Consider the following 26,628-nt stretch of genomic DNA (forward strand, 5'->3'; position numbering starts at 1 on the left):
TACTGTCTTCAAAGAAACGGCCCAGTCATTTTTTTACTGTATACTTATCCTTTGGCTAGACAGAAAATAAACACAAATCTTATAAGTATAAAATGATCTATTTTTGTTTAATTTTATAGTTGACTCTCCTCTTTTTTTTACAGATTAACACTTTGCATAGACAAACTATTTAAATATATTAGCATTATCTTGTATAGACTACAAAGAAATGGACAAAAATCTATTTCTAACTGCAATCAAAAAACACACTTAGTAAGACAAAGACAGAGAAACAGATTTTTGAGAATCTCAAAGGATGAACAGACGCACAATCAAACACAGACTACATGCATTTCTGATTCTTTATTTGACGTTACTTTATAAATAAAGGGAGGGTTAAAGATATTACATCAGAACACCTGGCCACCTCAGAATATCCTGTGCATTATAGAAAGTGTAGCACCATTTTGGAGACAAATCCAGCGCTGACAGGGAGAATATTTGACCTAATGTTTATTCAGCAGTATTTCAGAAACAGTACATACAGGAAGAGTCTATGAGACACGAAACGATGAACATTATTAAGACACGTAAGAAACGTCACAGAGAAGGAAAAAAAAAATCAGCTGAATAAACTCCACCTCGCTCTTTCAGAATTCCTCGTTTATCTTTTCTCACATTATCCCTCGTACACTTTCAGGTTTCCTTCCTTTTTCCGCCGGTTTCATACCCTTTGTGCTCCCGCTGACTGTTTGTCCTAGATTTCTGCATGTCTGTTATTTAAATATTAATTCTACCCCTGGTAATTATATGAGACCTTTCTAAAATAACATCTAAATTGCAGACGTAATGACGCAGACAACATTTACAAGCTGGTTTAACACACATACTGCAGTGCAACATCTAAGGGCATACAATCCAAGCGTCAGATATGCTTAGAATCTATTCCCTACTCCACGAAATCATGTTTATAGTCTTTGATTAATCATTTTAAGGCATGTTTCTCATTAAAGAGCTAAATAATTACTCAAATCAAATTCAATATTAAGTAAAGGTTAACTGGTCATTTTTTATGTTGCTCAAAACACAATAAAGAATCCTATATACATAGCTCCTGGTACAAAGGAAATAACCAATATATAACACAGCACAAGGACCACAATTAACATAAACATCCACAAATACACCGCACATTGATCTCAACCATGGAGAGGCTTTTTTCACTGTAGCACGAGGAGAGCACACAAGCAACCCTTTGTGTAAGATACATCTAAAGTGAATTCAGAATTATACAATAATGGGTCTTGATGGCCATTATATCTTACTTTTATGTTTAATGGTTCAAACAGAGAAATATTCTGTCTAGTTCGGTCAATTAAGACTAATGATCAAACCTTTTGGTTAATCTGCATTTTTGAGGGATAATGTTCCTCTTGGACTAAATTTTGGAGGGAGACTTCCAACTATCGCATCTCCTGACCATTGACAATTATTGCAGCAGTTTTGCACACATACAGTCAACACATGCTTATGAAACCCTGCAGGCATGTAACAACAGATACTTGGATTGTATCTCTATCTAGGAAGCGAAGATGGCCAATGTTAGTCTGTTAAACTCGCTGCGACTTGTGAATCTATAGGGCAGAGATCCTCCCTCTCAAGTTTTTGCTTTCCGTCCGTTTCACTCTCTTCCATCTTGGTGTTTTTCTGGTCGGAGAAGGGCTCAGAAGATGGTGCTCCAGCGTTTGGGTGGAGAGCGAGATCGGCTTTCTCCCTGAGATCGGAGAGAAAACCAGTATGGTCATTGTTATGTCAATTGCGTAATGCGAAACCTTCTCAACACTGGTGTAGGATTATGCAAGGTCAAAATCAACGTTAGTTCTGAAACATTACAAAAGAATAAACGCTGAAGCTTGCACATAAATAGCACAGAGCATCAGCAGAATGGGTGAAGGACCATATGCTCAATGTCAAAACTAGAGAATTAAAAAACAAAAATGACAATGCTGAGTAATCCATATTGTACAAGTATTACCAACTGTAACAAGCTATGCTACATTTCTAAAAGAGTGATCTGAGCACTCAGCGTTCTAGCTCTACAGCGTAATGGATGTGGAAAGCCAGTCTGATTTGATTGTGTCCTCTGTTCTGGAGAGATTGTCATGTGAAAAGTGCAAAAGGGAGAAAAGGAAATTAGGTGAAAGAGCAGATGAGGTAGATAATTTGAACTAAAAGCGAACATCAATGTCATACTGCTTGAATGTCACATTTAAAATGTTGAAAACAGTACTTGTTGAAAAAAACACCACATACTTGCAGATATATACATTTGTTAATATACTACCATTCAAATGTTATATATTTGTATTTAGCAGGGATGCCTTAAATTTATCAAGAGTGACATTTATAATGCTACAAAAGGTTTTGACAAATTTCATGGTTCCATTAGATTCTGAAGCTTGCGATTTGATTCAATTTTCGATTAAATTTAGATTATTTCGGATATATCAGGTATAGTACATGCCAAATTTTCTCAAGGAAAACCAATTTCACAACTAATGTTGTAAAATATACATGAGAGTCAGTTTGTACTACATTACTATAATATTGAAGGTTAAATTAAACTGTTTTTTATACAAATGTTCAAATTACACTCAATTAAGTTTGTATAATAAAAACGTTTCAATTACATAATTACATTTCTACTCCAATTAGTTTTTTGAAATACAAACATTTAAAACTTGACGCATTTATTCAAACAAATATTGAAGAACAGTAAAAAAAAAAAAATACATAATGAATACTTTATATGGTGCATATTTGGTGAAATGCTTCTCTCTAGAGTAGATTTTTTGTAGCTGACTAACAAGATTATAGTCACCCAATATGTTATTTCTGAGGTAAATGTGATGTTATATAACATATTTCTTACAAGCTGTTATATTGATGTCTTTTTGCAATTGAAACTCTGACAGATTACATGAGACAGGATACGGATTTCAATAAGTTAACATTACTTTGGATGATTATTTGTTTATTTTGTTCTGTAACTGATAGTAAAGTGGAGGAGATGATCGGTTCATGTATGCCACGCGCTGCCACTTCTTATGAAATGAGGAGCTACATCTGTCACTCTACAATAAACAGTGCCAAAATGGCATTTATTGTTTAAATATTGTAATAAAATGGACATAATTTGAAATCTAATAATGTCTAAGACTAAATCTAAGAAAACTAGCAAAGCACAAAGCTTATTGCAATTTACTGGGTGGGAGGTGTGCTACAATGTTGTTCATTAACTGAAAGACAAAAGGCTAGACTAATCGATTTAAGAATCAATGTTGTTTCGTAAAAATGAGAAACTATTAGAAAAAAATATTTTTTAACCAGCCCTAATAAGAAATGTTTCTTGAGCACCAAAATGTAGTTGATTTTATACTGAATAGGTATCACTTATTACTGTATTTTTTTGATCAAGTAATGCTTGGTGAGCATGAAAGATATTTTTTTAAACATTTAACTGGTAGTTTATGTATACACATACAATACATACATATACATATACATATACTCATTATCATCTCATTCCAAACTTGTATGAACAATTTTTTTTATCAGTGACCTATTTTCATTGTTTCCATATAATCAAAATGAACGGTGACCATGGCTGTCAAGCAAAATATTATTATTTTTTGTCTTGGTACCCATCTGCTTTCATTGGATGGAAAAAAAGCACCTTAGACATGATGATTAAGTTTGATTATCTTGACTTTCCATGGATGAAAGAAAGTCATATATGTTTGGAAAGACATGAGGATGAGTGAATGATGACAGAATTTTCACTTCAATGTGAACGATTCTTTTTAGGAGCAGGTGATATTCCTTAATCCACTGAAAATCAAATCATATTGGCAATCAATGAGAATGAGCATAAAGAGATGTGAATACTTCATGCCCTGCACCTGGCAAAAGTTCAAAATGCTTATGTTACAATGAACCTCTCAATGACTGACTGAACACAAGCAAGGTTAGGGCGCATGAAAAGACTCAACTTTGACTGTAAAATTGAAACAGATGAGACGGGCCCTCTTTATAACCTAAATAAATATTGATTTTGAAAAGCTTAAGCGAATAAAAGACCTTCATTGACTGCTGAAAGACTGCACAGCCCTCACCATCAGGATAGGTGTCATTACTTTAGTGAGAGATGGATATTATTGGACTTGCATACTGAAGGTGACTCTGGGTCAGAAACAGAAGCAGTCAATAGTCTTATCAAGGACATTCTCATTCACTTTTTCGCGTGCTGCTTCAAGCACGGTAAGTGAGTCCTAGATGGTTTCAAAGCAATCTATGCAACATCCCGTTATCGAGCATTTTTAATAGCCTTAATTACATCTCGATGTTGAAATTGCTTTCTTTGTAGGCATTTGCATAAAGGCGCATCAATCAACTGTAATTGCGCTTAAATGAGAATAACCTTTTTTTCCCAAAAGCTACAAAAAATCTTAAAAATGTATAATAGTCTTTTCAGAGAGTCTTTTCTGCTGTTTTAGGCTCACCAGGTTGAAGATTCTGGAGAGTGTATTCTGTTCCCTTCTGCGTCTGTGAGGCGATCTAATGCTTTCCGAGCCACGCGTTGACGGGGAAGCCTAAAACACATAGTTTATGAACACAGAGAGGATACCAGCCCACTGCTGTTTACTCATATATCAATGTGATATTCTTTGTGATATTATTTCAAACTGTGTTTAAAAATATAGATTCAATGCTATGTTTTGATTGGTGATGCAACGTCTACAAATGAAGGGTGCAATAGGAGATTGCAGCGCAGAGAATGTTACATGTTTGCTACATATAAAGTATTACAGGAGGGGGTGATTTAGAGATGGCAAGAGTGCAGCATAGGAGGGTAATCATAACAGTGGTTATTCACATATTTTTTTATCTACAATTCTGCACAAGACAGAAAATTGCTTTTTGTGTCAGTTATTAATGTCCAAATACATCCAATGCTGCATGCCTTTATGTATTGGAGCCTGTGGAGTTAAACAACATATGACAACAACATAGGGGGCGCTGGTGAGTCAGTGAATCAGGACCTGGGAAGGGAGTAGATGGGTTGGAGTATGGTTTTATGGGGGGAGTGAACAGTTCCAAGACCCCTAGAGAGAAAGCTGCTTTACCGGCTGCGACTCAGAAAAACTCTTGCTGTCTCAAAGTCATCAAGAAGCAGAGAGTCACTCTGGTTCAGGAGAAATGCCATCAGAAAAGAAAGAGTGCAACAATCAAGGCAAAAAATATACAGTGGAAGGAAAGAATGAAACTTAAAAGCAAGCAAAAACATGAAAACTAATACTAGGGCTGTCCCCGAATAGTCGAAGATTCGATGCATCGATATGCGGAGCCTGATTCGACCACCGATCTCACAGTCGAATCTTCGCGGGTGAAACGAGCATCATACCATTTTGCCAATATGGGGGTGCTCAATGTCTAATTGCACACAGAACTACTGGTTTTGTACGGTTATATTAAGTTATATACAGCCTTTGATTATGATAATGCAGTAAAAACAAAAGTGAAAAGAAAGAAGCGTTCAGTAAATATTTTTAACGTGTTTGTGAATAATTCCAACCACCCCTGTGACAAATTTAATTTTCACTTTCTCTGATGCATGACGAGATGAGGACCATCTTGACGCGTTTTTGCAGTTGGAGGCGCCTCTTTTGAATGGTTTTCTGTTGGCAGTGAGCGTTCTGTGCCCTGTTTATGCGCCCCCGGCTGCTGCGCCTCGCGTTTTGCAGGAGCGCTCTGAGCGCCTGAAGTTGAAAAAAAAAAAATCAACTCTGAGCGGAAAAACACCCAACGTCATTCGCGTTCTTTTCCATTGTCCAATCGAATGAATGGAGATGCGGGTCTTCTGTTGTGATGGCGAAAGTTTACCGTTGCTTAAAAAGTCCGGAGACTGCAAGAAATGGAGGAGAAACCTTTGGTGTCTATCGTGGGTAACCCGGAGCTGTATTATTTAGGGTTTCTGCTAATATGACAGTTTACTTAACAGCAAAAAACTAAGTTAGAGCGCTCGCGCTATAATCCTTTGAATTGACTGACAGGACAGCTGTTTTGGTCGTTGCTTAGCAACATAAAAAAACCGCAGCACACTGCTCTTTCATTAAAAGTCACCAAAAAAGGCAGTGCTGTGCGCCTCGCGTTTTTAGAACTAAAAGACGCGTTCTGTGTTTTTATTTAAACCTAAATAAGTTTGTCTGTCAGTTGGCAGGCAGTTTTGGTCGCTTATAAAATAAAATAAAAATAGTTTTACCCTCCTGCTGACTATAGTGTCGTGCCCCTCCCAACCCATTCACACACGCACATAAGATGATTCGACTATCGGTCGACTATAGAAAGATTCGAAAATTCTGATTCGACTATGAAAATTCATAGTCGGGGACAGCCCTAACTAATACTCTTGTAATCATTTGAGTGCCTGAGATCACTCTTTTATGCACTATAGCACAGCTAAAAGCTGTGGAAATTCACAATCGCGTGAAAGATTAGGTTAAAATTACAACAGATTTCTCAAGTAATGCCTATTTCATGCATTTGGGCATTACGAAATGTGTTCTGCATTGAAATGATGCACATTTAGTCTTATGAGAGTGTGCAGTAATTATATCGTAAGCATTAAATGTGGCTAAATTGAAACCACAATGCAATAACGCCTAATAAATTCCACTAAAAATGACATGGCCTAAATTTCATGGCACTAAAATTGTGATCAATCTAGAGATTTGTAGAAAATGAACCCATTCAACCTATAAATCATCCAATCCCACGGGTTAACGAGAAGATCGCATGAAGCACAGCGAAAAGTTCAGCAGCTGTAATTAGAGCGATGCATTGGTTAATTCACAAAGAAGAGAACAAATGATTAAGAAACGCGACAGATCTATTAGAAACGAGACAGAGGACAGGAAGACTTCCTGCAGTCAGCCAATCAGATCTTTTTGTGAGGGTGTCTGTGAATGCAAACGTAAATCACGTCAAAGACGAGTGACGTACCAGGCCCAAAAGTTCTCTCCACTGCACATGAAAAAAAAAAAAAAGAATGTAGAATGATTAACTTAGATCTTCTTGGATGAAATTACAATTTCATTGCTGGATGTGAGTGTGCATAGAAAATTATTATAGGTCAAATCTATTCTATCTGTATTGTATTATACATTCAAGAGGGTGGTGGTAACCTCATGCTTAATAGACGTAATAGAGTGTTACAAATTTTACATTCTTGCTCTGTCACCATTTATATCCAGAATTTCACTGCAAATTGTCTTGAAGTAACTATAGCAAGAGCAATGGGATTAGATGCATGCTAGTTAAAAAATAGAATTTTAGACTTACCCTCGACTTGGGACGAGGAGAGGACACCTTCAAGTAAACAAATTAAAAAAACTTTTAGTCAAGGAACATTTTAAGTATTTAAAAGCAAAGCCATATCTTTTAATTTAGAGGCCGAAGTATTATAATGAGACATTTTGTCATTCAGCATAATACAAACAAGATAAGCAATCCTTGAACAAAGACTTCTCATTTTAAAGATGTTTACAGGGGTCGATCATTAGGCTTCCTTGCAGTTCAGATGAATAATGAAGGCAGAGACTGTATCTTTTTAATGAACAAGCCCACAGACCTGAGGAACAACTGTGCAATTAGCGTTTCCCAGAAAACCATTTTTAATTTAGGACATGAGTAATGGGGAAACGTTAGCATTCGTATCTAGTTTCCACAGAACTGATTGTGTGTTCTTAGGGAGGGAAAAAAACAAAAATGAGTAATGAGATAAGGTTGGTTTGAGGTTGTGTCATCTGAAAGTAGGAATTTACACATTAACATCACGAAATTGAAAAAGTGAAAAGGTGATGTTAAAGGAGAATGATTGACTTTTCCACGTAAAAGTTTGCACACACAAGCATATTCTCATATTTTCGTCTGAAACAGTGACTTTCAAAGAGTGACTAATTCTTTACTACATAGCAGAGAATCTAACACTAGTGATGTAAGTGTGTGTGTAATACTGTCTGTCTGAAAGAAAAACAAGTCTGGACTATTGTAGCGAAGAAAACATGGGCTGCATGTTGAACATGACGACAAACTTGGCCTTCGGACTTAGACGGCAAATGGCCAGACACAATGTGGCATGTCTAGGACGAAAGCTTGCCTTATGTTTGGGTAGCCGTATTGAAGTTTATCAATGAAAAAAGCTCTTCTAATATATTTGACTTGATACGTTGGCTGAGGTAATCTTTTCCTGCTGCTTGGTGATTTGAAAGCTGTAGCAAACTCTTTGGATCAGTGGGAGCTAAAGATAAAGACAAAGGGAGGTGTGAAAATGTCATTCTCATGTCTTAGGGCGAATTGATTTCTTTTCTAGGGTTGCAGTTGTTGGTTTCACGTCACTCTTTGAAGTTTGAGACTTGTAAAAAAATCCATGCCAGCGTATGTGGATACTTACAAAGCTCCTGAAGAAATGCACCACAGGGTTGACATCTCCACGACGGCGAGTGGAAGAGTGCTGGGGTCTCTGTGGAGAGGAGGATAGATGACCACGAAATGAGCCCTTCAAATAAATGAAAAAGAAACGTCTAGGGTCAAGCTGCAACGTGTATTAACATGACAACTTCTTGGACTGGAAATCTAATTATTAAAGATTCACAAATGAATTGCAATGCCAATCTCTTCGATTTTTGTGGCAAAAGTTGTCCACAAATAAACAGAAGAGGTAAAAACGGAAATATCAAGCTCATCTAAATTTATCTTTGCACCTAAATTGACATGCTTTGAACGTTAGAATGAGAATGCAACAAGGATGTATGAGTGTTGATAGATAAAGGTCTACCTAGAGGCAGTAATTGAATCGCACTTTACCAGCAGAGCAGCAAAGCCCTTCAATGATATCACTTGCACTGCAAACAGCTGTGCCCAAAGCTTTTTAATGCTGTAAGAATTTATTGGTTTTTACATTTGAGCCATTTGCCATGATTGATTGCTACAGAAGAAGCAAAATCAAAAAAAAAAAAAAAAAAAAAATCAATCTCATAAATGTAACCAGTTGCTAGAACAGATTGAACAGGGGTTGAACATTCATCTTTGAAGGAACATTATTCTAAACCAGATTCAGCTATTTGTTCAATATCAGCAAGATTTAAGATCAAATTCTCTGTTCAATTGCTGCATGAAACTTGGAGAATCTTCCTCTTATTTGGTAACATGACTAGGTTGTATGAAAAGAAATCTTCTGAGAACAATAAATAAAAAAAATTAATTAACTTAAATAAAAATTGTACATTATTTCTAAATTAACAGAACCTCAAATACTAGGACTCAAATTTTGAGTGACACACATACAATACTATGACAAACTGTGTGCACATCGCAATATACCGTCATGCAAATCAACCAGTATACAATACAGAATACTTTTTTATGCAATTGTAAAATGAGATTCTATATGAGAATAGGAAGCCTATTTGCAGTGCAGAGGAATCTGAGCATTTCTCCTGAGTATTTCTTGTTGCAACTGAATGCACCCCATGCAATCATCACTGAGTCCTAAACTATATTTAAATCAGCTTCTCAATCTGGAACCAATTTTCCCTGAAGAAATTTGAGCAAGAAGTTGTCATTGACCATGAAAGTGTTTGGAAAACAAACAAACAAACAAACAAACAAACAAAAACCTGACTCACTCACCTTTCCCTTTCTCTTCTTGTCTCCTCCAAAGAACCTGCCAATCTGATCCAGGAGACCAGGGGACTTCTTCTTCCTGCCCAGCCCGAAGGGGCTTTGTCCAGAGGTGCTTGCAGTTGCCATTCTAGGTGTTGATCTGTTTGGTGGTCTACAGTCTGGACGGCCCACGAATGTCCTTCTTCACTCAATCCAAAGTCCGCTCTGGGGACACTCTGCAAACCTTCTCGATAGTCTTCGGCGCTTCTAAGGAAGAAGGGCTGGCCTTTGAAGGTGTCGTCCCCTCCGTTGCATGGCATCACGGGAGATGAGGTGGGTCTGTAATAGCGTCAGTGATTCTGGGCTCGTGCCAGGCATTCTTTCGAGCCCTTGTGTGCCCGCGGAGGGTGTCACTACCCTGCTCTCTGATAAAAGGAGCTGCTATTGTTCTAGTCCACATCTGCATCGACTCGGCCCGAGCACAACAAGGCCTGTCTATGAGAAAGAACCAAAGCGCAGTGAAGAACGGCTTCGGCACAATCAAACCATTGTTGTGATGACTCATGTTCATTATACAAATAGTTTACATTGAGAAATTGCATATGGTATACTGCAACGTATAGGGTTTGGAATTGTTAGCTTCAGACAAATGTTGCCAGGTGCTTCATCGTACCGTATGAATGAAACGTCTCTAGAAGTTTAAACAACACAGACACACCCTGATGATGTCTTGCTACAGTTGAAGAGACACGCCTTCTATTATTTCATTGATAAATTTGATTTCAAAATGCAGCGAGCTAGTTCCTAGACTGATTTCTTGAAAGAAGATTTGCAATTTGTATCCTGGGTAAACGGTGCAATCTGCACTCGCCTGCTTGCGCTGTTCCCTTCACATCTTGCAATACCCACAAATTAATTCATTTTCAATGACTTTGCAATTCATTAACCAACCGCTGTGTGTGATACTCAGCATGGGGCCTACCGTGCTTTTCAGAGAAACATTATAGACAAATCCGTCTCTGTTGAGGGTAAAGTGCTGCTAAAAATGCTGTTGGCTTTAGCTTGCTGTTTTTTCCTGCTTTTTTCGAACAATTGACAGTTGTTTGTACTGCGAGTTTGGCCAAAGAACAAAGGGCCACAGTGTTTTTGTAGTAAAAATATGGTGTTTTTATTATTTACTCATTCAAACGTATTTTCTTTTTGTTGTTGTGCTATCTGTCGCCAAAAAAAAATCACAAATTCTGATCGTATAAATGAAGGCTTTTCCTATGCTATGATCACCGAGATGTGAGGCTGCAATTTCCTTTGTCCTCAAGATGTTTTCCACAAGGTCATTAGTAGAGGAAATTCATTCAAACTAGAGCTAGAGCAATACTACTGAGCAAATAGGCATAAGCTAAAATAATGAGGCGTATACGAAATAGCTCAGGAAATATGTAAAAAAAAAAAACAGCGCAGGCAGAAATGATGCACAGAGTTTGTAAACACATCCAGTCAATTCCATATACAATCAAATATAGACAATTTTTAAAGTATGCATATGACTTCAGTTGGAAAATCAGTTGTAAATGCATCTCGTGTAAAAGTAAATATTAAAATATCCTTAGTCTTTGTGACTTTTGCTCCTTTCTTCCTTAAACTATCTTATATGTATGCATTTCCTAATATTTTTTCAATTAAATTACTAGTATGTTTTGAGCAATGATTAATCTGTATAAATGCACTATGTCCCAATAACATTTGTGACCCTGGACCACAAAAACAGTCATAAGTCACATGAGTATATTTGTAACAATAGCCAACAATACATTGTATGAGTCAAAATTATCATTTTTTTAATGCAAAAAATCATAAGGATAATAAGATCATGTTCCATGAATATATTTTGTACATTTTCTACCATAAACATATCAGAACTTAATTTGATTAGTAAAATGCATTGCCGAGAACTTCATTTGGACAACTTTAAAGGCGATTTTCTCAATATTTAGATTTTTTTTTTGCACCCTCAGATTCCAGATTTTCGAATATCTCTGCCAAATATTGTCCTAACCTAACAAACCATACATCAGTGTAAAGCTTATGTATTCAGCTTTCAGTTGATGTATAAATCTCAATTTCAAAAAACTGACCCTTATGACTGGTTTTGTGGTCGAGGGTCACATTTAGTGATTTAACGCATGTCTTCCAGTGTGTAGACATCGCAGAGCATTAAAACAAAGCACGTTGAAGATAAAATATTGTAGGAAACATGGCCAAAGCATCACTTACATATTCATTTGTTGGTGATTAATTATATTAATATTTTAGTTTTTAGCATTATTCAAGTTGAAACTTTTGAAATAGAGTCCCTCATGGACCATCAGGTGGGTCCTTTCAACAATCTGTGCTTTTTAATCATTTGCATACATGAGTGAAATTAAACACAAACACATTTCCACATATGTTTTCAGTTGTTTATCACTATTCAGCTACTGTGAGCTGTTGAGAACACATCGAGTGTTTGCAGAAGTTCACAGCATCCTCTCAAAACATGCCCTTCACAAGTGTTTGCCTATGCGCATATTCAACTAGGTTCGCCTGGCCTCTCGGTCTCAATTTATAGCAAACCCAGAGTCTCTATAAATGGAGCTAGAAGCTTGTGTTTGTTCACTCTGACCAGTCCACAGAAGCTCATCTGTTGGCCGAAGGGCTGGCTATCTACAAACCTCCCACAGCTCTTTAAGAGATCAGTGCAGGAATGCAGGGAGTGGGCAGGTTGCACTGCAAGTGGCCTTGTGTTGAAGACCAGAGGCTTTGTTGCCCAGAAAGGGGTGAAAGACACACAGAGGCAAACAATACAATTCTTGATGTGATCTTGTGGGACACAAACATGGGAGAGAGCCCAAAACAACGAGAAGTATGCGGATCACGACCAAGACGCCCACAGAGCAGCTTTGGCCCCACCACCACTTCCATTTGCGAAGGAGAAATCACTGTGAAAAATAAGTCTGTGTGTATCTTAAATAGTTATTTCCCCTGAAAAGGACACTCAATTATCTCCGATTGGAAATACAAGATGACATGATTGATCTTCACAGGTAACCAGTGTCTACAAATCTATGAGGTCAACCAATCTAAATGCCAACAAGAAAACTCTGGATGACAGAGCTTGACATATTCTATGCACCTTATGTTTTAACACGGATTTAAGTCTTTTTCTGTGAATGTGCGAGACATCTGGTTCATTAGCCGCTGTAGAGAAATAGCGAGAAGAATCACAAAGTGCAGTAAATGGTAAAACTCTTTGGACTATAAACCAGTTTGTTCATAGTTAAGATAATACATTAAAAGTATATGGTAAGACACACCAGTTTACAAAATCAAGCTGTTTTGTACAGCTAAAAATAGCCGGAAGCGGATGAAACTGGAAGCCAGACACATTAAATTTACAAATGGCCACATCCGCTCTTACGGAAAAAATTAAGTTGATAGGCTGGATATAAATTATACCAATTATATTTTAGGAATAACAATTTGAACAATTTGTGCTTTGGTTGAAGATTTTTTTCTAGATAGAAGCTCACATGTTCAATGTCCCTAATGAAAATGTAAAAAATATATTTTATTTTGCAATGTTGCTTTGTTTAAACTTTCTAATAGTTTCCAATTATTGCAGTTTAAATTATACATTAAATCCCATGAGAATCCAGTCCCCACTAGATAATGTGCATCAATATCCTATTAACCATAAATATAGTTCATGAAAAAACTGGGAACTCCATTAAATTTTAAACCTCTTGGTAATCGTCGCAAAGTGAACATTTCTACGAGTTTTTGCCCATGCATGGCAGTGCCAAGTGTGAGGGCATGATATTGTTGTGACATAAAACAAATGGCAGCATTATGCTTATGTCCAGCATTGAGAGAGGATGCCAAGAGTTGATGGAATCATTGGCGGCCCATCACTGAGGCATTAGCATCGCCTTGTTTACCCTTCAGAAGGAACAATTAGGACAGGCCTCCGGCACACTGAGATCAGATATACAAGGACAAAGTGCATAGAGAAGGTTTAGAGGTTTGTTGTTGTCGCTGAATTGATGTTAAGACTAATCAAGACCTTATCCAAAAAAAAAAAATTGGTATTGAATTAGCACATTAGTACAAAAATAACATCACTCAAACAAATTTAAATTCCAGAAAAGCTTTTGTTTCGTTAAATATTACGTTTCTTTGAGATTCCAAGTATTTAATCAAATATATTTCCAAAAAAACCTGTAATCTCTCTTTCAAGCAGTTAAGCACTCACAATGGCTATTCTTCTTGACTCCAATGACCCGAGCACAGAGATGCATGAGGGAGGTGGCCGCGGTTACCAGCGGACATGTGTGACATCAACACTTTACGGCGGCCACATTGAAAAAAGGTTTGCGAATCCTTTGGTAGAAATCAATGACACATGACTGGCAGGCAGTGTGACATATGGTGCGACATAAGAGTTTGTCTATGGGATGTGTAATGGACATAGAGGGTTGTGTTACAGAATCACAGCTTATGGAGCTGAAGCCCTGTCCCTGAGTGCTGCCACAGACCCAACGCACAATGGAGTTTTTGTAGTGTAATTCATGCTAGTTTGTTCTTCACAGTTGTTATTCTGTGACTCAGAAACCCTTGAATTTTATTTTATCTATATAGAGCACTTCTCACATCAGAAGGTACAGTACACTTGCCAAACACATATCCAGTGCAGCAAAAAACAGTCAAACTTTTACAGTGGATAATATCGTTCTGCATACAAAAGGTTTGGATTCTGAATTCACTCAAAAAAAAAAAAAAAACTTATGTAAGCATGTTTCATAAGCATGAACAATTAACAAACTTTGTAAGGTAAGGTTTAAGCAATTGTTATGAATATAAAAGTTGCAATTATCAACTTTTGATAATTATGGTCACAACTGTGAGTCATGTAAGATATAAAGTGAGATATAGTGAGATAAAAAGGCATACAATATTATTATTATTAATATATATCGGCCTATTTTTTCACTCTGATGCAGGGCTTTGATCCACACAAAACCGAACTGAACATGTAAAGACCCATTCACACCAAAAACAATACAGATGAGGTCAATCGTTAACATAAACCTTGCAGAATCTGATGGGGGTGAAAACTAAAACCGTGGTGAAAACTTAGTGAATTTGAAGATTTAACTAATTTAACTTTTTTTTGTCTTCTGGGACAAATGTAAGTATCTTTTGTAGCTTATGAAGGGCAATTCTAATTTAAAAAGTGTGATATTTACTGTTCAAACCTCTGGCTCCTAATGCATTGTTTTTCCTTCTGAAGCATCCTGAGTCCCTCAGTTGTCCTCCGTGTGAAAAGATGGTGGGAAAGGGTTCAAATACACAAAAATGCTGAAAAACCAAAGAATTTGTGGGCCCTGAAGGATTTTTCTGAAGAACAGCGGGCAGTTTAACTGTTCAGAACAAACAAGAGACTCATGAACAACTATCACTAAACAAACAAAAAAACAGCTGTGGAAAATTCAGGTAGCAACAAAGTATTAAGAATCAAGCATATATGTAAGCTTTTGAACAGGGTAATTTTTATCAATTTAACTAATTATTTTATCTTGTGGACTATATGTAAATGTTTTTTTTATGTGAAATATCTTATTCAGGTCAGTACTAAATAAAAAATAACATGCATTTTGTATGATCCCTCTTATTTTTGTAAAATAATTAACATTTTGCAGATTATGCAAGGTGCATGTAAACTTTTGACCTCAACTATATTAGTGTCCACACCAAACGCACAACGTTGTTTATTAAAAGCATGCACTGCAGTTTGGTCATCCAACACTGTTTTTAGGGTTCATTGGCATGCAAAAAAAAAAAAATCTGAAAGCGATTTCAACCATATTGTTTATTGTAGCTATTATATTTAACATCTTTGTGTGAACAGGCCTTAAAAGGATAGTAAAATACCCCATGATTTATTAAGCTTTCTAGGTCTATGTGGCTTTCTTCTTCTGAAGTGAATTGATGTGTTTGTGTAAGAAAAATATCTATTTTTAAAACATTATAAACCGTAATCTCTAGCTTCCAACTGTACAGACGTTCACAAGAGAGTGGCGTTCCAGCGGATGACGTAGATGTAGGCGTAGAATAAGCTCTGGTGAGAAGTGATGAATGCGGAAGCGCAGAGGAGAGAGCTAAACAAAAATAGTACAAAATGAGGATTTGTGAAGAAAAATGTAGGAGGATTTCAATGGAGTGTTTTCACGACATGTCATCAGTCTGTCATATTGACAGCACGGGATGTAAACAATGCCACTGAATCGAACTAAACATACTTACATATTTTGCTGATTATTGCTGCTGAAAATGGTCAATTATTGTCATGCTTTGGACTGTACTAATCGGTTGGACCGGGAAAAACATTTGGAGTAATAAAGACTGCCAAAAGTTATAACAAATCGAGGAAAGAGTGCAAAAAACTGTCGGAGGAACAAAAGGTGTTTGTGGTTGGCCAATCTGAACCAGAATTTCCAGGGCAAGAATCTTGACAACATTCAAGTTTGTTCTTATAATCGTGAAATATTAGGTTAATATCTTAATTACCACCTATTAACTTTAGTTTGTCAAAATATTGCGCCCTTTCCTTCTCTACATGATTTAGCAGCTTCCACACATTCTTTCCATGCTTTAGACAGCATAAATTAGCAGAACAATGTATTCAGTTGTACATTGACTGTGAAATCCATGTTGTTGTTTACATCCGAGTGTTGCCAATATAGCCGCACATCCAAATAACTGACCAAATCATGACATAAGTGCAAACATCTATTGGTGGCTTGTTAAAACCACAAAATCGAATATCCCAAAACACCATACAGAAAACAGTTTTTAATTGTTTTTAATAGTTAAAAGTTTGTAATGTTTATAATAGTATTTGTAGTGGAAACCAAATTTCATTGATGGTTTCTGTTTGTTTTTTTTTTTTTCAGGAGTGACCGGAAGCTAGAGATTGTGTTTTATAGAATTTTAAATATGAATATTTTTCTTACATAAACGCATTTGCGATTCACTTCTGAAAAATAAAGTCATATACACCTAGAAGGTGAGTAAATCATGTGGTAATATTTATTTTTGGGCGAACTATCCCTTTAAACGCATATGTAAACAGAAAAGCGAGACAGAGAGAGCACGCTGTTTAAGCCTCGTCTGTCGACGCAGTTTACAACGAATTTATTGAAACAATAATATAAAGCGAAGGGGTAAAGTTATGCATTAACAACTAGCAACCATTTCACATCACATACCTGTAAAGTGCGCCTTCTGAGTTGTTTGTTTCTTTCTAGTAGCCTTTCGTATTCTGCCGCGGTGTCCAACTGTATCACGCGACCCATATACGCACTCTTATTGGTAGACGCTTCCTTGCGCTGCGACTCATTTGCATTCAGTGAACTCTGCTTTTCAGCAAAGTGAGTTGAAGGTGCATGCCTTCATTTCGCAGTTAGCGTGAACACCCTTTAACACACAGGAACTGGTAATAGGTGAATCCTACCTGCATTATAATAGGGTTTTCATGATCACTCCTATACCTTTACATTGTGTAGCTATTTAAGATTGTAATATGAAATGGTAAATGTTTTAAAATGTGCTGGTCTTCCATTATTTGCAGATCGAGAGGTCGATCCCAGCCCTGAAGGACAGAGTTAAAATTCTGAATGATCAATGTATGTAGAGTCATCCATTATAGTGGGGTCTTTCAAATGACATTCACGTCTATGTATTTTGTGGATGTTTTCATCCAAGTGCATTCAAGTAGCCTATTTTATGTATAGTATGTATACATATGTATTTTCTTGAATACATATGTATATGTATTCCTTTGAATACTACCCTTAGCTTTGGTGTTGGCGACATGCAATAATATAAAGAGTCATTTATCAGACAGAGCTGACAAACACAACTGCAGCAGTAATTCCCACGTCTAATTAAATAAAAAGGGATACGCTAAAAGCTAAGAAATCTGAGAATCTAGGTTGCGTTACCATGGAATTCATCAAAGAACATCTGAATAGAGGAAAAAAATATTTTATTCAGATTAACTGGATTTGTCATCTTCATTAGTGTCTTTTCTGACCATGAACTACCTTTGTTAAATGCAAGTCTGCATCAATGTCCTATATGTCTGTATACAATATGCAGAGTTATACTGATGCGCATTAAAGAAATTTCCATTAGACTACTAATAGTCTTTCATATTTAACATAAAATGGATTAAGTAAGCATCAGAAAAGCTTTTCATACTTAACAGAAATTTTCTGACTGAATAAGATGCAGAATAAGATTAAACAAGCATCCAGCTGTGCCCATGCAAGACTTCTGGAGCAATGCCAGGAGAATAGTTACATGAGAGAGAATTGTTGTCTATATATATAGTGAGAGAGAGAAATTCATAGAAGAAAGATTTGGAATGAGTACGTAAACGAGGATAGAATTTTTATTTTGGGGCAAACTGTCCCTTTAAATACAAATTGAGTTTCCTTTGCTGAATGAGATTTGAAAATCAAAGTCAGTAAATTGAGCCAACATTCTAATCACTAGCAGTATGAACAACACAATTGTGTAAAGAGAGCATATTTTATTATAATCAGGTACGAGCAAACGGTACAATCACATTTGTGTTTTGATTTTGAATAACTAGGCAAATACATACAATGTGATTCAATTTAATAACCAGAATCCACCATTTTAAATCAATTTTATACTTTTTGTGCATCAGGCAGCCATTTCAAAATATTTTAGAAATTGTGCTTGATTAAAAAAAAACATCCCATTGATTGTATCTCTGCTTTAAAGACAGTGAGCAGGAACTTCAATTGAAATTCATCAGCTGTAGTGAGGCAGCCAGAGCTGTGTACACACAAAGCGTTTGTTTTCCACATGAACAGTTACTATTTTTAGGGTGCAAAGGTCTCTTCAGGCTCACACAATAATGCATGTTAGGTTGAGTCATCCATTGCATCGCTGCTGTCCATTAAGACCTAATCAAACAAGCCAACTCTGAATTCAACAGCAGAATTTAACCAATTAAGAAATGTGCAAGCACTCATTATTTCTGAAGTGTTAAGTACTTGAGCATAAATAAAAATTAAATTTCTAAAGAGAGCTGACAGATTCACAATAGACATCTTTTTCTAGTTTCCCTTTATTTCTGCCTCCCTCTTTAGGGTAGGTGTTGACCAGAACGAGAGCTTCTACTCTTCTTGAATGGAGTCTTGAGAGAATAATGATGCTCTCTTACCCCCTCCACAGTTCAAATGAAGCACCACAATCACTCATGCCTCCGTTTCCTGAGCCGATGTCTGTCCTCTCCTGTGTAAAACCTTCAACAGGTCATATAGCATTCTTCACAAAAGAGGCTATGTCAGAGTACTTACCTCACTCAGAGGACACATGAGAGGGCAGTAACATTGGAAAGACTTTTGAGACAGACGCTAACCTCCCATTTCAGATCTATTCACGATTTCATTTCTGAGAATATTGCTTTGGGTTGGGAGGAAGCATAAGGATGGTGGTGAATTAACAGCATCACTCAGTGAAGGGAAATAAGTTGTCTGGAATGTTGCGTTTCATTTTGTGTGCCAGCAACTTATATATTACATTTTTCTTTTTTTTTTTGAAGAACACATTTGATCACTATTTAAATTGGTGTAAGAGAGGAAAAAAACTGTACCAAACAATAAAATCCATAGCTTATAAAACAAATAAGATTTTAAAATTATTTTATGCTGCAGTTTTGTATGTCTCATTTAGGAGTATTTCTTCTATAAAAAAGTGCCAAAGAGTGAAAGGCATAGTATGTGAAAAAGAAATAAATATTATTTGCATTTCAGTATTTTCAACAATGAAATATACAAGAATGTGTTTTTCATAAATAATTTTATTCAGCAGATTTATGTCTGGTTTATAAATGTATTTCTGCTAAAGTATTGAAAAATAATTAAAGGCACAAAACATAAAGAAATAAGTATTACTTGCAATTTAGTATTTTCAACAGTTAAATATTTAGGTTTTTAATAAATAATTTTATTCAGCAGACTTGTGTCTGCTTAGGAGTATTTCTACTAAAAACCAGTGACAAATAATAAATGACATAGCAAATAAAACAGAAATAAACAGTATTTGCTAGTCAGTAATAAACAATAAAATATTCAGGTGAAGTTTAAATGAGTTTTTCGTAAATAATTAATATTTTGCAGTAGACTTATGTCTAGTTTAGTATTATTCTACTAAACAAACAGTGGCAAATAAAAGGCATAGCATATAAAATATAAATAATTACAATTTTGCAGTTGAGTATTTTCAACAGTGAGATATTCATGTTTTTCAAAATTTTCATGAATAATCTTATGCAGCACACTGGTTTTTAGAGCGTTTCTGGTAACAAACAGTCAAACAGGGCATAGCATATAAAACAGAAATGGTTATTATTTGCAATTCAGTATTTTCAACAATGAAATATTCAGGTGAGGTTTAAATTATTATTTTTTATAAATAATTATATGCAGCAGACTCTGATCTCATTTAAGTACTCATTTGAGTATTTCTGCTAAAAACAAGGCATGGCATGCATATAAAAGATGAATAAAAAATTAAAAAAAAAAATTGCAGTTCAGTATTTTCAACGAGATATTAAAATATGTTTATGCAGCAGACTTTTTTTGGAGCATTTCTGTTAACAAACAATGTCAAACTATGAAAGGCATAGCATATTCACATATGCACATTCTCAGGGACAATGCAAATCATAAGTAAAATTTTGCTGTTCAATATTTTCAACGTAGTACAGAACCCCTAATGAGAACAAGAAACTATTGCATGCTCATGAGAAACCTTTTGCATGTTCGTGATAAATTAATATGCATTCAAGAGGAAACTTTTGTGTGCACACAAGAAACTATCGCTTGCTCACAAGAAAACATTTGCGTATGCATGAGAAACTATTGTGCACTCACAAGAAAACTTCTGCATGCACACAAAAAACTATTGAAAAAAAACACGCTCACAAGAAACTATTGCATGTGCACAAGAAACTATTGCACGCTAACAAGAAATCGTTTATGAGTGCATGAGAAACTATTGCACGCTCATGAAAAAACTTTTGCGTGCACAAGAAACTATTGCGCGCTCACAAGAAAGCTTTCATGTGTGCACAAGAAACTATTGTGCTCTCACAAGAAAATTTTTGCATGTGCACAAACTATTGCATTCTCACAAGAAAACTTTTGCATGTGCACAAACTATTGCGCTTTCACAAGACAACCTTTGCATGTGCATGAGAAACTATTGCGTGTTCACAAGAAAACTTTTGCGTGCACAAGAAACTATTGCACGCTCATAAGAAAACTTTTGCATGTGCACGAGAAACTATTGCACGCTAACAAGAAATCTTTTATATGTGCACGAGAAACTATTGCATGCTCATGAGAAAATTTTTGTGTGCACAAGAAAATATTGCACGCTCACAAGAAAACTTTTGCATGTGCACGAGAAACAATTGCACGCTAACAAGAAATCTTTTATGTGTGCACAAGAAACTATTGCACGCTCATGAGAAAACTTTTGCGTGCACAAGAAACCATTGCGCGCTCACAAGAAAACTTTCATGTGTGCACGAGAAACTATTGCACTCTCACAAGAAAACTTTAATGTGTGCACGAGAAACTATTGCACTCTCACAAGAAAACGTTCACGTGTGCACGAGAAACTATTGCAGTCTCACAAGAAAACTTTTGCATGTGCACAAACTATTGCACTTTTACTTTTGTGTGCATGAGAAACTATTGCACGCTCATGAAAAAACTTTTGCGTGCACAAGAAACTATTGCGCGCTCACAAGAAAATTTGTGCATGTGCACAAACTATTGTGCTTTCACAAGACAACCTTTGCATGTGCACGAGAAACTATTGCGCATTCACAAGAAAACTTTTGCGTGCACAAGAAACTATTGCACGCTCACAAGAAAACTTTTGCATGTGCATGAGATATTGGACGACTATTGGACGCTAACAAGAAATCTTTTATATGTGCACGAGAAACTATTGCATGCTCATGAGAAAATTTTCGTGTGCACAAGAAAATATTGCATGCTCACAAGAAAACTTTTGCATGTGCACGAGAAACTATTGCAAGCTCACAAGAAAATTTGTGCATGTGCACAAACTATTGCGCTTTCACAAGACAACCTTTGCATGTGCACGAGAAACTATTGCGCGTTCACAAGAAAACTTTTGCGTACACAAGAAACGTCTAGGTTACGAAGGTAACCCTCGTTCCCCGAAGGAGGGAACGGAGATGTTACATTGGGATCTCGCTTGAGAGACCGATCATCTCTGAGCCTTATTAAAAAGGCCAATTGAAAATTGGCGAGTGGACGTGCGCGCTGGCCACGCCCCCGTACATACGGGTATATAAGATGGCGGCACGCATCACTCAGTCAGGCTTTTGCTGAAGAGCCGGGAGAGCCCAGCGTCAGCACGACGCCAGGGGCGTGGCAGGGGAATGTAACGTCTCCGTTCCCTCCTTCGGGGAACGAGGGTTACCTTCGTAACCTAGACGTTACCCCTTCAGTCGAATCACTTCGACGTTACATTGGGAACTTAGACCCATGGAAAAGGCCACGACCCTGACGCCGCGTTACGCACAACGCCACGTGCCGGCAGGTCCTCCCAGACGTGTCCGCAGGCGGTCATTGAAACGTAACCTTCCCAACGCCCTGAGGCCACTTTTTATAAGGGGGGCCTACAGGGATGCCAGTTGTACTGAAGCATGGGTTGGGGGGGCGGAGCACATGGAATTTGTACATGTGGAAATGAGAATAATTCAATATATCCATAAGGCTTCTTAGGGATACACGAGGGAAACAGCGGTCTCCTCCGCTGGAAAATATTGAAAAGTATAGCCACAACCTGCGGGGCGAAGGAGACCCAGGCAGGATCACAGCCAAGGACTACTCCGCATCTAGCCCTGACTGCGGGGCATGGAGGACCCAGGGTTCACCGGAGGGAACATTCTGGGAGATAGCGCACGGATCCACGTGGGAATGGCGCAGCAAGCCGACACCAGCCGTCCTCCCGCTCGCCTGAAGTCTTATGTTAAGACACGGGAGGACACGGCCTCTGCGCGGAGGTTGTAGAACCTAGCGAAGGGATTAGGTGTCGCCCAGCCCGCAGCTCTACCGATATCTGCTAGTGAGGCGCCATGAGCCAACGCATAGGATGAAGCAACACTCCTAGTGGAGTGGGCATGAACACCTAAGGGGCCTGGCTCTCCCTGATATAGATAAGACAGGGAGATGGCATCTACCACCCAATGAGCCAACCTCAGTTTGGGGACAGCATTCCCTTTCTGCTGAACCCCGAAGCAGATAAGCTGCTAGGTGCGCCTGAAGTGCCGAGTGATTTCATTTTCACATATTTATAGACACAACATCGCAAGGCTGGGTCTGCCTCCTCCAGGGCAGAGCTTGCAGGTTCACCACCTGATTGCGGAAAGGCGTGGTGGGGAACCTAGGGCACAATAACCGGGCCGGGGTCTCAGGTAGTAACGTGAGAGTCGCCGGGCCCGATTTCTATACACGCTTCGCTGACAGAGGAAGGTTGTAGGTCTCCTATCCTCTTGATGGAAGCCAGGGCAGTCAGGAGCGCTGTCTTAATGACAGGAATTCTAGCTCGACTGAGACCAGTGGCTCAAATGGAGCGCCCCGCGGCCCTGAAGGGCGACGGGGGGGTCCCAAGAGGGTATGAGGTGCGGTCTGGGCACCTCTGAGGGACCTCACGACCAGTGGGTGCTTACCTACTTTGCTCCATCTACTGCATGTGATATGCGGCTAAGCGGCGACATATATTCCGAGAGTCGAGGGGACAGCCTGCGCTCCAACTCTCCTGCAGGAAAGGAAGCACTACTGCAATCGTGTATCTCTGTGCCTCTCAGCGAGAGGAATGCCAGCAAATAGACCTCATCTCAGTGCGTAAGCCTGCCTTTGTCAAGGGAGCTCAGTACTGAGTGATAGTTTGTATCACGGCCTGTGAAAGGCCGAGAGGTCTACGGTGTCAAACCGTGCCCTTACAGGGAGGGACTGCCGCGAGGGGATGGTTACTAAGACCTAAGTCCGGGTGGGCCATCCTTGTAGCGCAACATACAAACTTACTCCTCTTCCTCCCTGGACTCGCACAGAGTCTACGCAAGGAGGCTCACTGGGGAAGGGCGTACTTGGGCCCCGGAGGTCAGCTGTGTGCCAGTGTTACTCTGGCAATGGGAGGAATCGGAAGGGCGAGCGGATGTGGCTGGGCCTTGCCGATATAACTCCAACTAGCTGCGTAACGGGGTGGAGTCGCCATTCTGCAGGTGGGTGGACTGCCGTGGGAACCGACCGGCTGCACGGTTGAGTTTCCCTGCTTCAAGTGAATGGCAAGTAGCAAAATCTGCCACGTTGGACTCCATGGGAGCAGATGGGGAGGAGCTGTAAGCCTCTGTCGTACATGGCAACCCAACCCGTGGTAAGCCACGGGCTGACTTGTCGGCAATACTGCGGGAAAACGCCAGTCCGGAGAGAGCCGAGATGCCATGCCCATCATGGGACTCGATCGTGCTGAAGCGATCTCACATGAAACAAGCTTAGCGGCAAGCGGCTAGAGCTGTCATGTGCCCAGGAGCCTCTGATTTTGAGAGGACCGCTGTATTGTGCCTGATTAGCTCAGGGACTACAGCACTGACTGCGCACTCTTGGTAGCAAGGCGGGCCGTCTTGTGGACCGAGTCGGGCTCCCGACCGAGGAAAAGGATTACCTCGGTTGGCCTGAAGGACCAGATGGCGGGGGTGCCGAAGCACCAGGTCCCTGTATTCGCACAACGGAACTCACGAGTGGGCTGGTAAAGCACCAGTCGAAGAGACGGTTGAAGACGCGAATTCCTGTCTGCCGAAGAGGGGACAGGGGAGCTCCCATGGCCTAAAGAAGGCAGGAAGGAGGGGGACTAGCCAAATGGAAGCACCTCGCGCTGAAGCGCTCGATCCCCGGGGCAGACCGCAGAAGGGGTGTGCGCCGGGGAAAGATCGAGACGCGGCAGCGTGTGCCCTTCAGGCAGATGGCTGCGACCCAGCCCTGGAGACGGAAACATACTTGTATGTGCTTCGTCATGAGCATGTGTGCCGACAGCCTAAGAAGGGATCGGAACAGAGCTCCATCCAGGGCGGATGTTAACCCACCACTCTAACTGGACACGTGAAGTCGGGACTCTTGTCAAATCCTGACCTCGTCCCGGCTGGAGGGACAGGCTGGATCGCGTCCTTCGCCAGTAGGAACGTGACCTCCGCAGGCAGAACAGAGGCACGCCTGCCGAATAAAGAATGTAAGGGGTACCTCTGAGTCTGGGAAGACGCCTGGAGCCGGGCCGTACCGTCCGTATCAACCAGCGTAGTGGTATCAAGGGAACGTTGACCGACGTGACCGTGGTGGGGCAGCCTAGGGAAAGACAGGGAAGGAGACAAAACCCAGAAGGATGAACGTCCTGGAGAAGTGTCTAACTGCACTAAGCAGTGCTTACCTTCTTCCCTGGTTCCCGCGCTGGCGACATCCGGTCCCGAGTCTGGTTCCGAGGAGTGGAAGTGCTGCTCAGGAAGGAAACTCGGGGCCGGGACCCCAGAGGTGAGAAAGTCAGGTCTTTCTGTGATTTCAAATGAACTGCTAACTCCCACTTCCAGCGGGAGTGCCGACAGAGCAGCTCTCTCCACCTCCGGGGTGCTCGCATCAGGGACACTTCGAAGCTCGCCTGCGAGAGTCTTCCCTCGCAGGACCCTGAGAGGCGAGCGGCGTCCCTCTCCCACGGGCAGCTCGACGTCAGGCTGCGAGTCCTGGATTGTGCGGCTCAGCAGGGGACGGAGCTGGTTTCGGAGCCGCGGGGGGACGCCCTCGGCGACGGCCAGGCGGAGGCGGGGGCCCAGGCGGCGGAATGGTAACTTCGCGGCGGGGCAGGATATGTTGGATGGCCTCCGTCTGCCTCTGAACCGTTGGAGAACTATTTTCCTCCTGTGGAGCACCAAAGGAGACGCCCAGCCCGAATGGCGGGGAGGCGTACTGCTCTGGCATCTCGACGGGGGTATGCTGATGGGCGGAAGATCGCAGGCTTTTGGGGCCGGCGGTACGTTCGACGCCGCTGAGCAAAACCCTTCACGGTGTCGCCGAATAGGCCGCTCTGGAAGATGGGAGAGTCGAGAAAGCGAACTTTGTCGGCCTCTGCCATCTGGGCCAGAGTCAGCCATAGGTGGCGTTCCTGGACCACGCAGGTGGACATCACCTGACCAAGGGAACGCGCCGCGAACTTAGTGGCCCGAAGGGCGAAGTCAGTGGCGGCGCGGAGTTCTTCAAATACCCCCTGGTCAGGACCACTCTCGTGTAGGCCTTTAAGTGCCTGCGCTTGGTACACTTGCAGTGTTGCCATGGCATGCAGGGCAGTGGCAGCGTGTCCAGCGGCGCGGAAGGCCCAGCCGATGAGGGCGGAAGAAAATCCACACGCCCTGGAAGGGAGACACGGAGGGCCCCGCCAGGCGGCCGCGCCCCGCGGGAAAAGGTGTACCGCGACGGCGTGCTCGACCCGGGGGACCGCCATGTACCCCTTGGCTGCCCCGCCATCGAGAGTGGCGAGGGGAGAGGAGCTGGAATGCGCTTCAGATGAATAGGGAGTGCGCCATCGATTTTGTCAGCTCCTCATGCATGTCCGGTCAGAACGGGACCGGGAACCAGTCGTCCAGCCTAGAAGGATCGGCCGGAGGCTCTTGGGGAACCTCCAACCGATCCCCCCTGGCTGCCCGGAGAAGCATAGCCGACAGTTCGACATCAACCTCCAGAGGGGCAGCGACCGCGGGTGGGCGCTGCG

At 40.2% G+C, this 26,628-nt stretch overlaps 1 protein-coding gene across 4 annotated transcripts; it reads right to left on the reverse strand.

Annotated features, from left to right (window-relative positions):
• Window positions 1-323: 323 nt before the first annotated feature.
• Window positions 324-10,037, reverse strand: mbpa (myelin basic protein a). Of its 4 annotated transcripts, none has more exons than XM_073821622.1 (6): window positions 9,730-10,037; window positions 8,492-8,560; window positions 7,381-7,407; window positions 7,042-7,062; window positions 4,542-4,631; window positions 324-1,753 (listed from the first exon to the last, which is right to left on the reverse strand). In XM_073821622.1, exons 1-6 carry the CDS (start codon window positions 10,020-10,022, stop codon window positions 1,582-1,584), a joined length of 672 nt encoding a protein of 223 aa, XP_073677723.1. In that variant the 5' UTR covers window positions 10,023-10,037; the 3' UTR covers window positions 324-1,581. The 4 variants fall into 4 exon arrangements, with proteins under 4 accessions (XP_073677723.1, XP_073677726.1, XP_073677725.1 ...); XM_073821625.1 differs by having other exon boundaries at window positions 8,492-8,596; window positions 9,730-9,980; XM_073821624.1 differs by lacking the exon at window positions 4,542-4,631.
• Between the last annotated feature and the right edge of the window lie 16,591 nt (window positions 10,038-26,628).

The sequence above is a fragment of the Garra rufa genome, chromosome 17 (assembly GCF_049309525.1).
Source record: "Garra rufa chromosome 17, GarRuf1.0, whole genome shotgun sequence".
NCBI classification, from domain to species: Eukaryota; Metazoa; Chordata; class Actinopteri; order Cypriniformes; family Cyprinidae; genus Garra; species Garra rufa.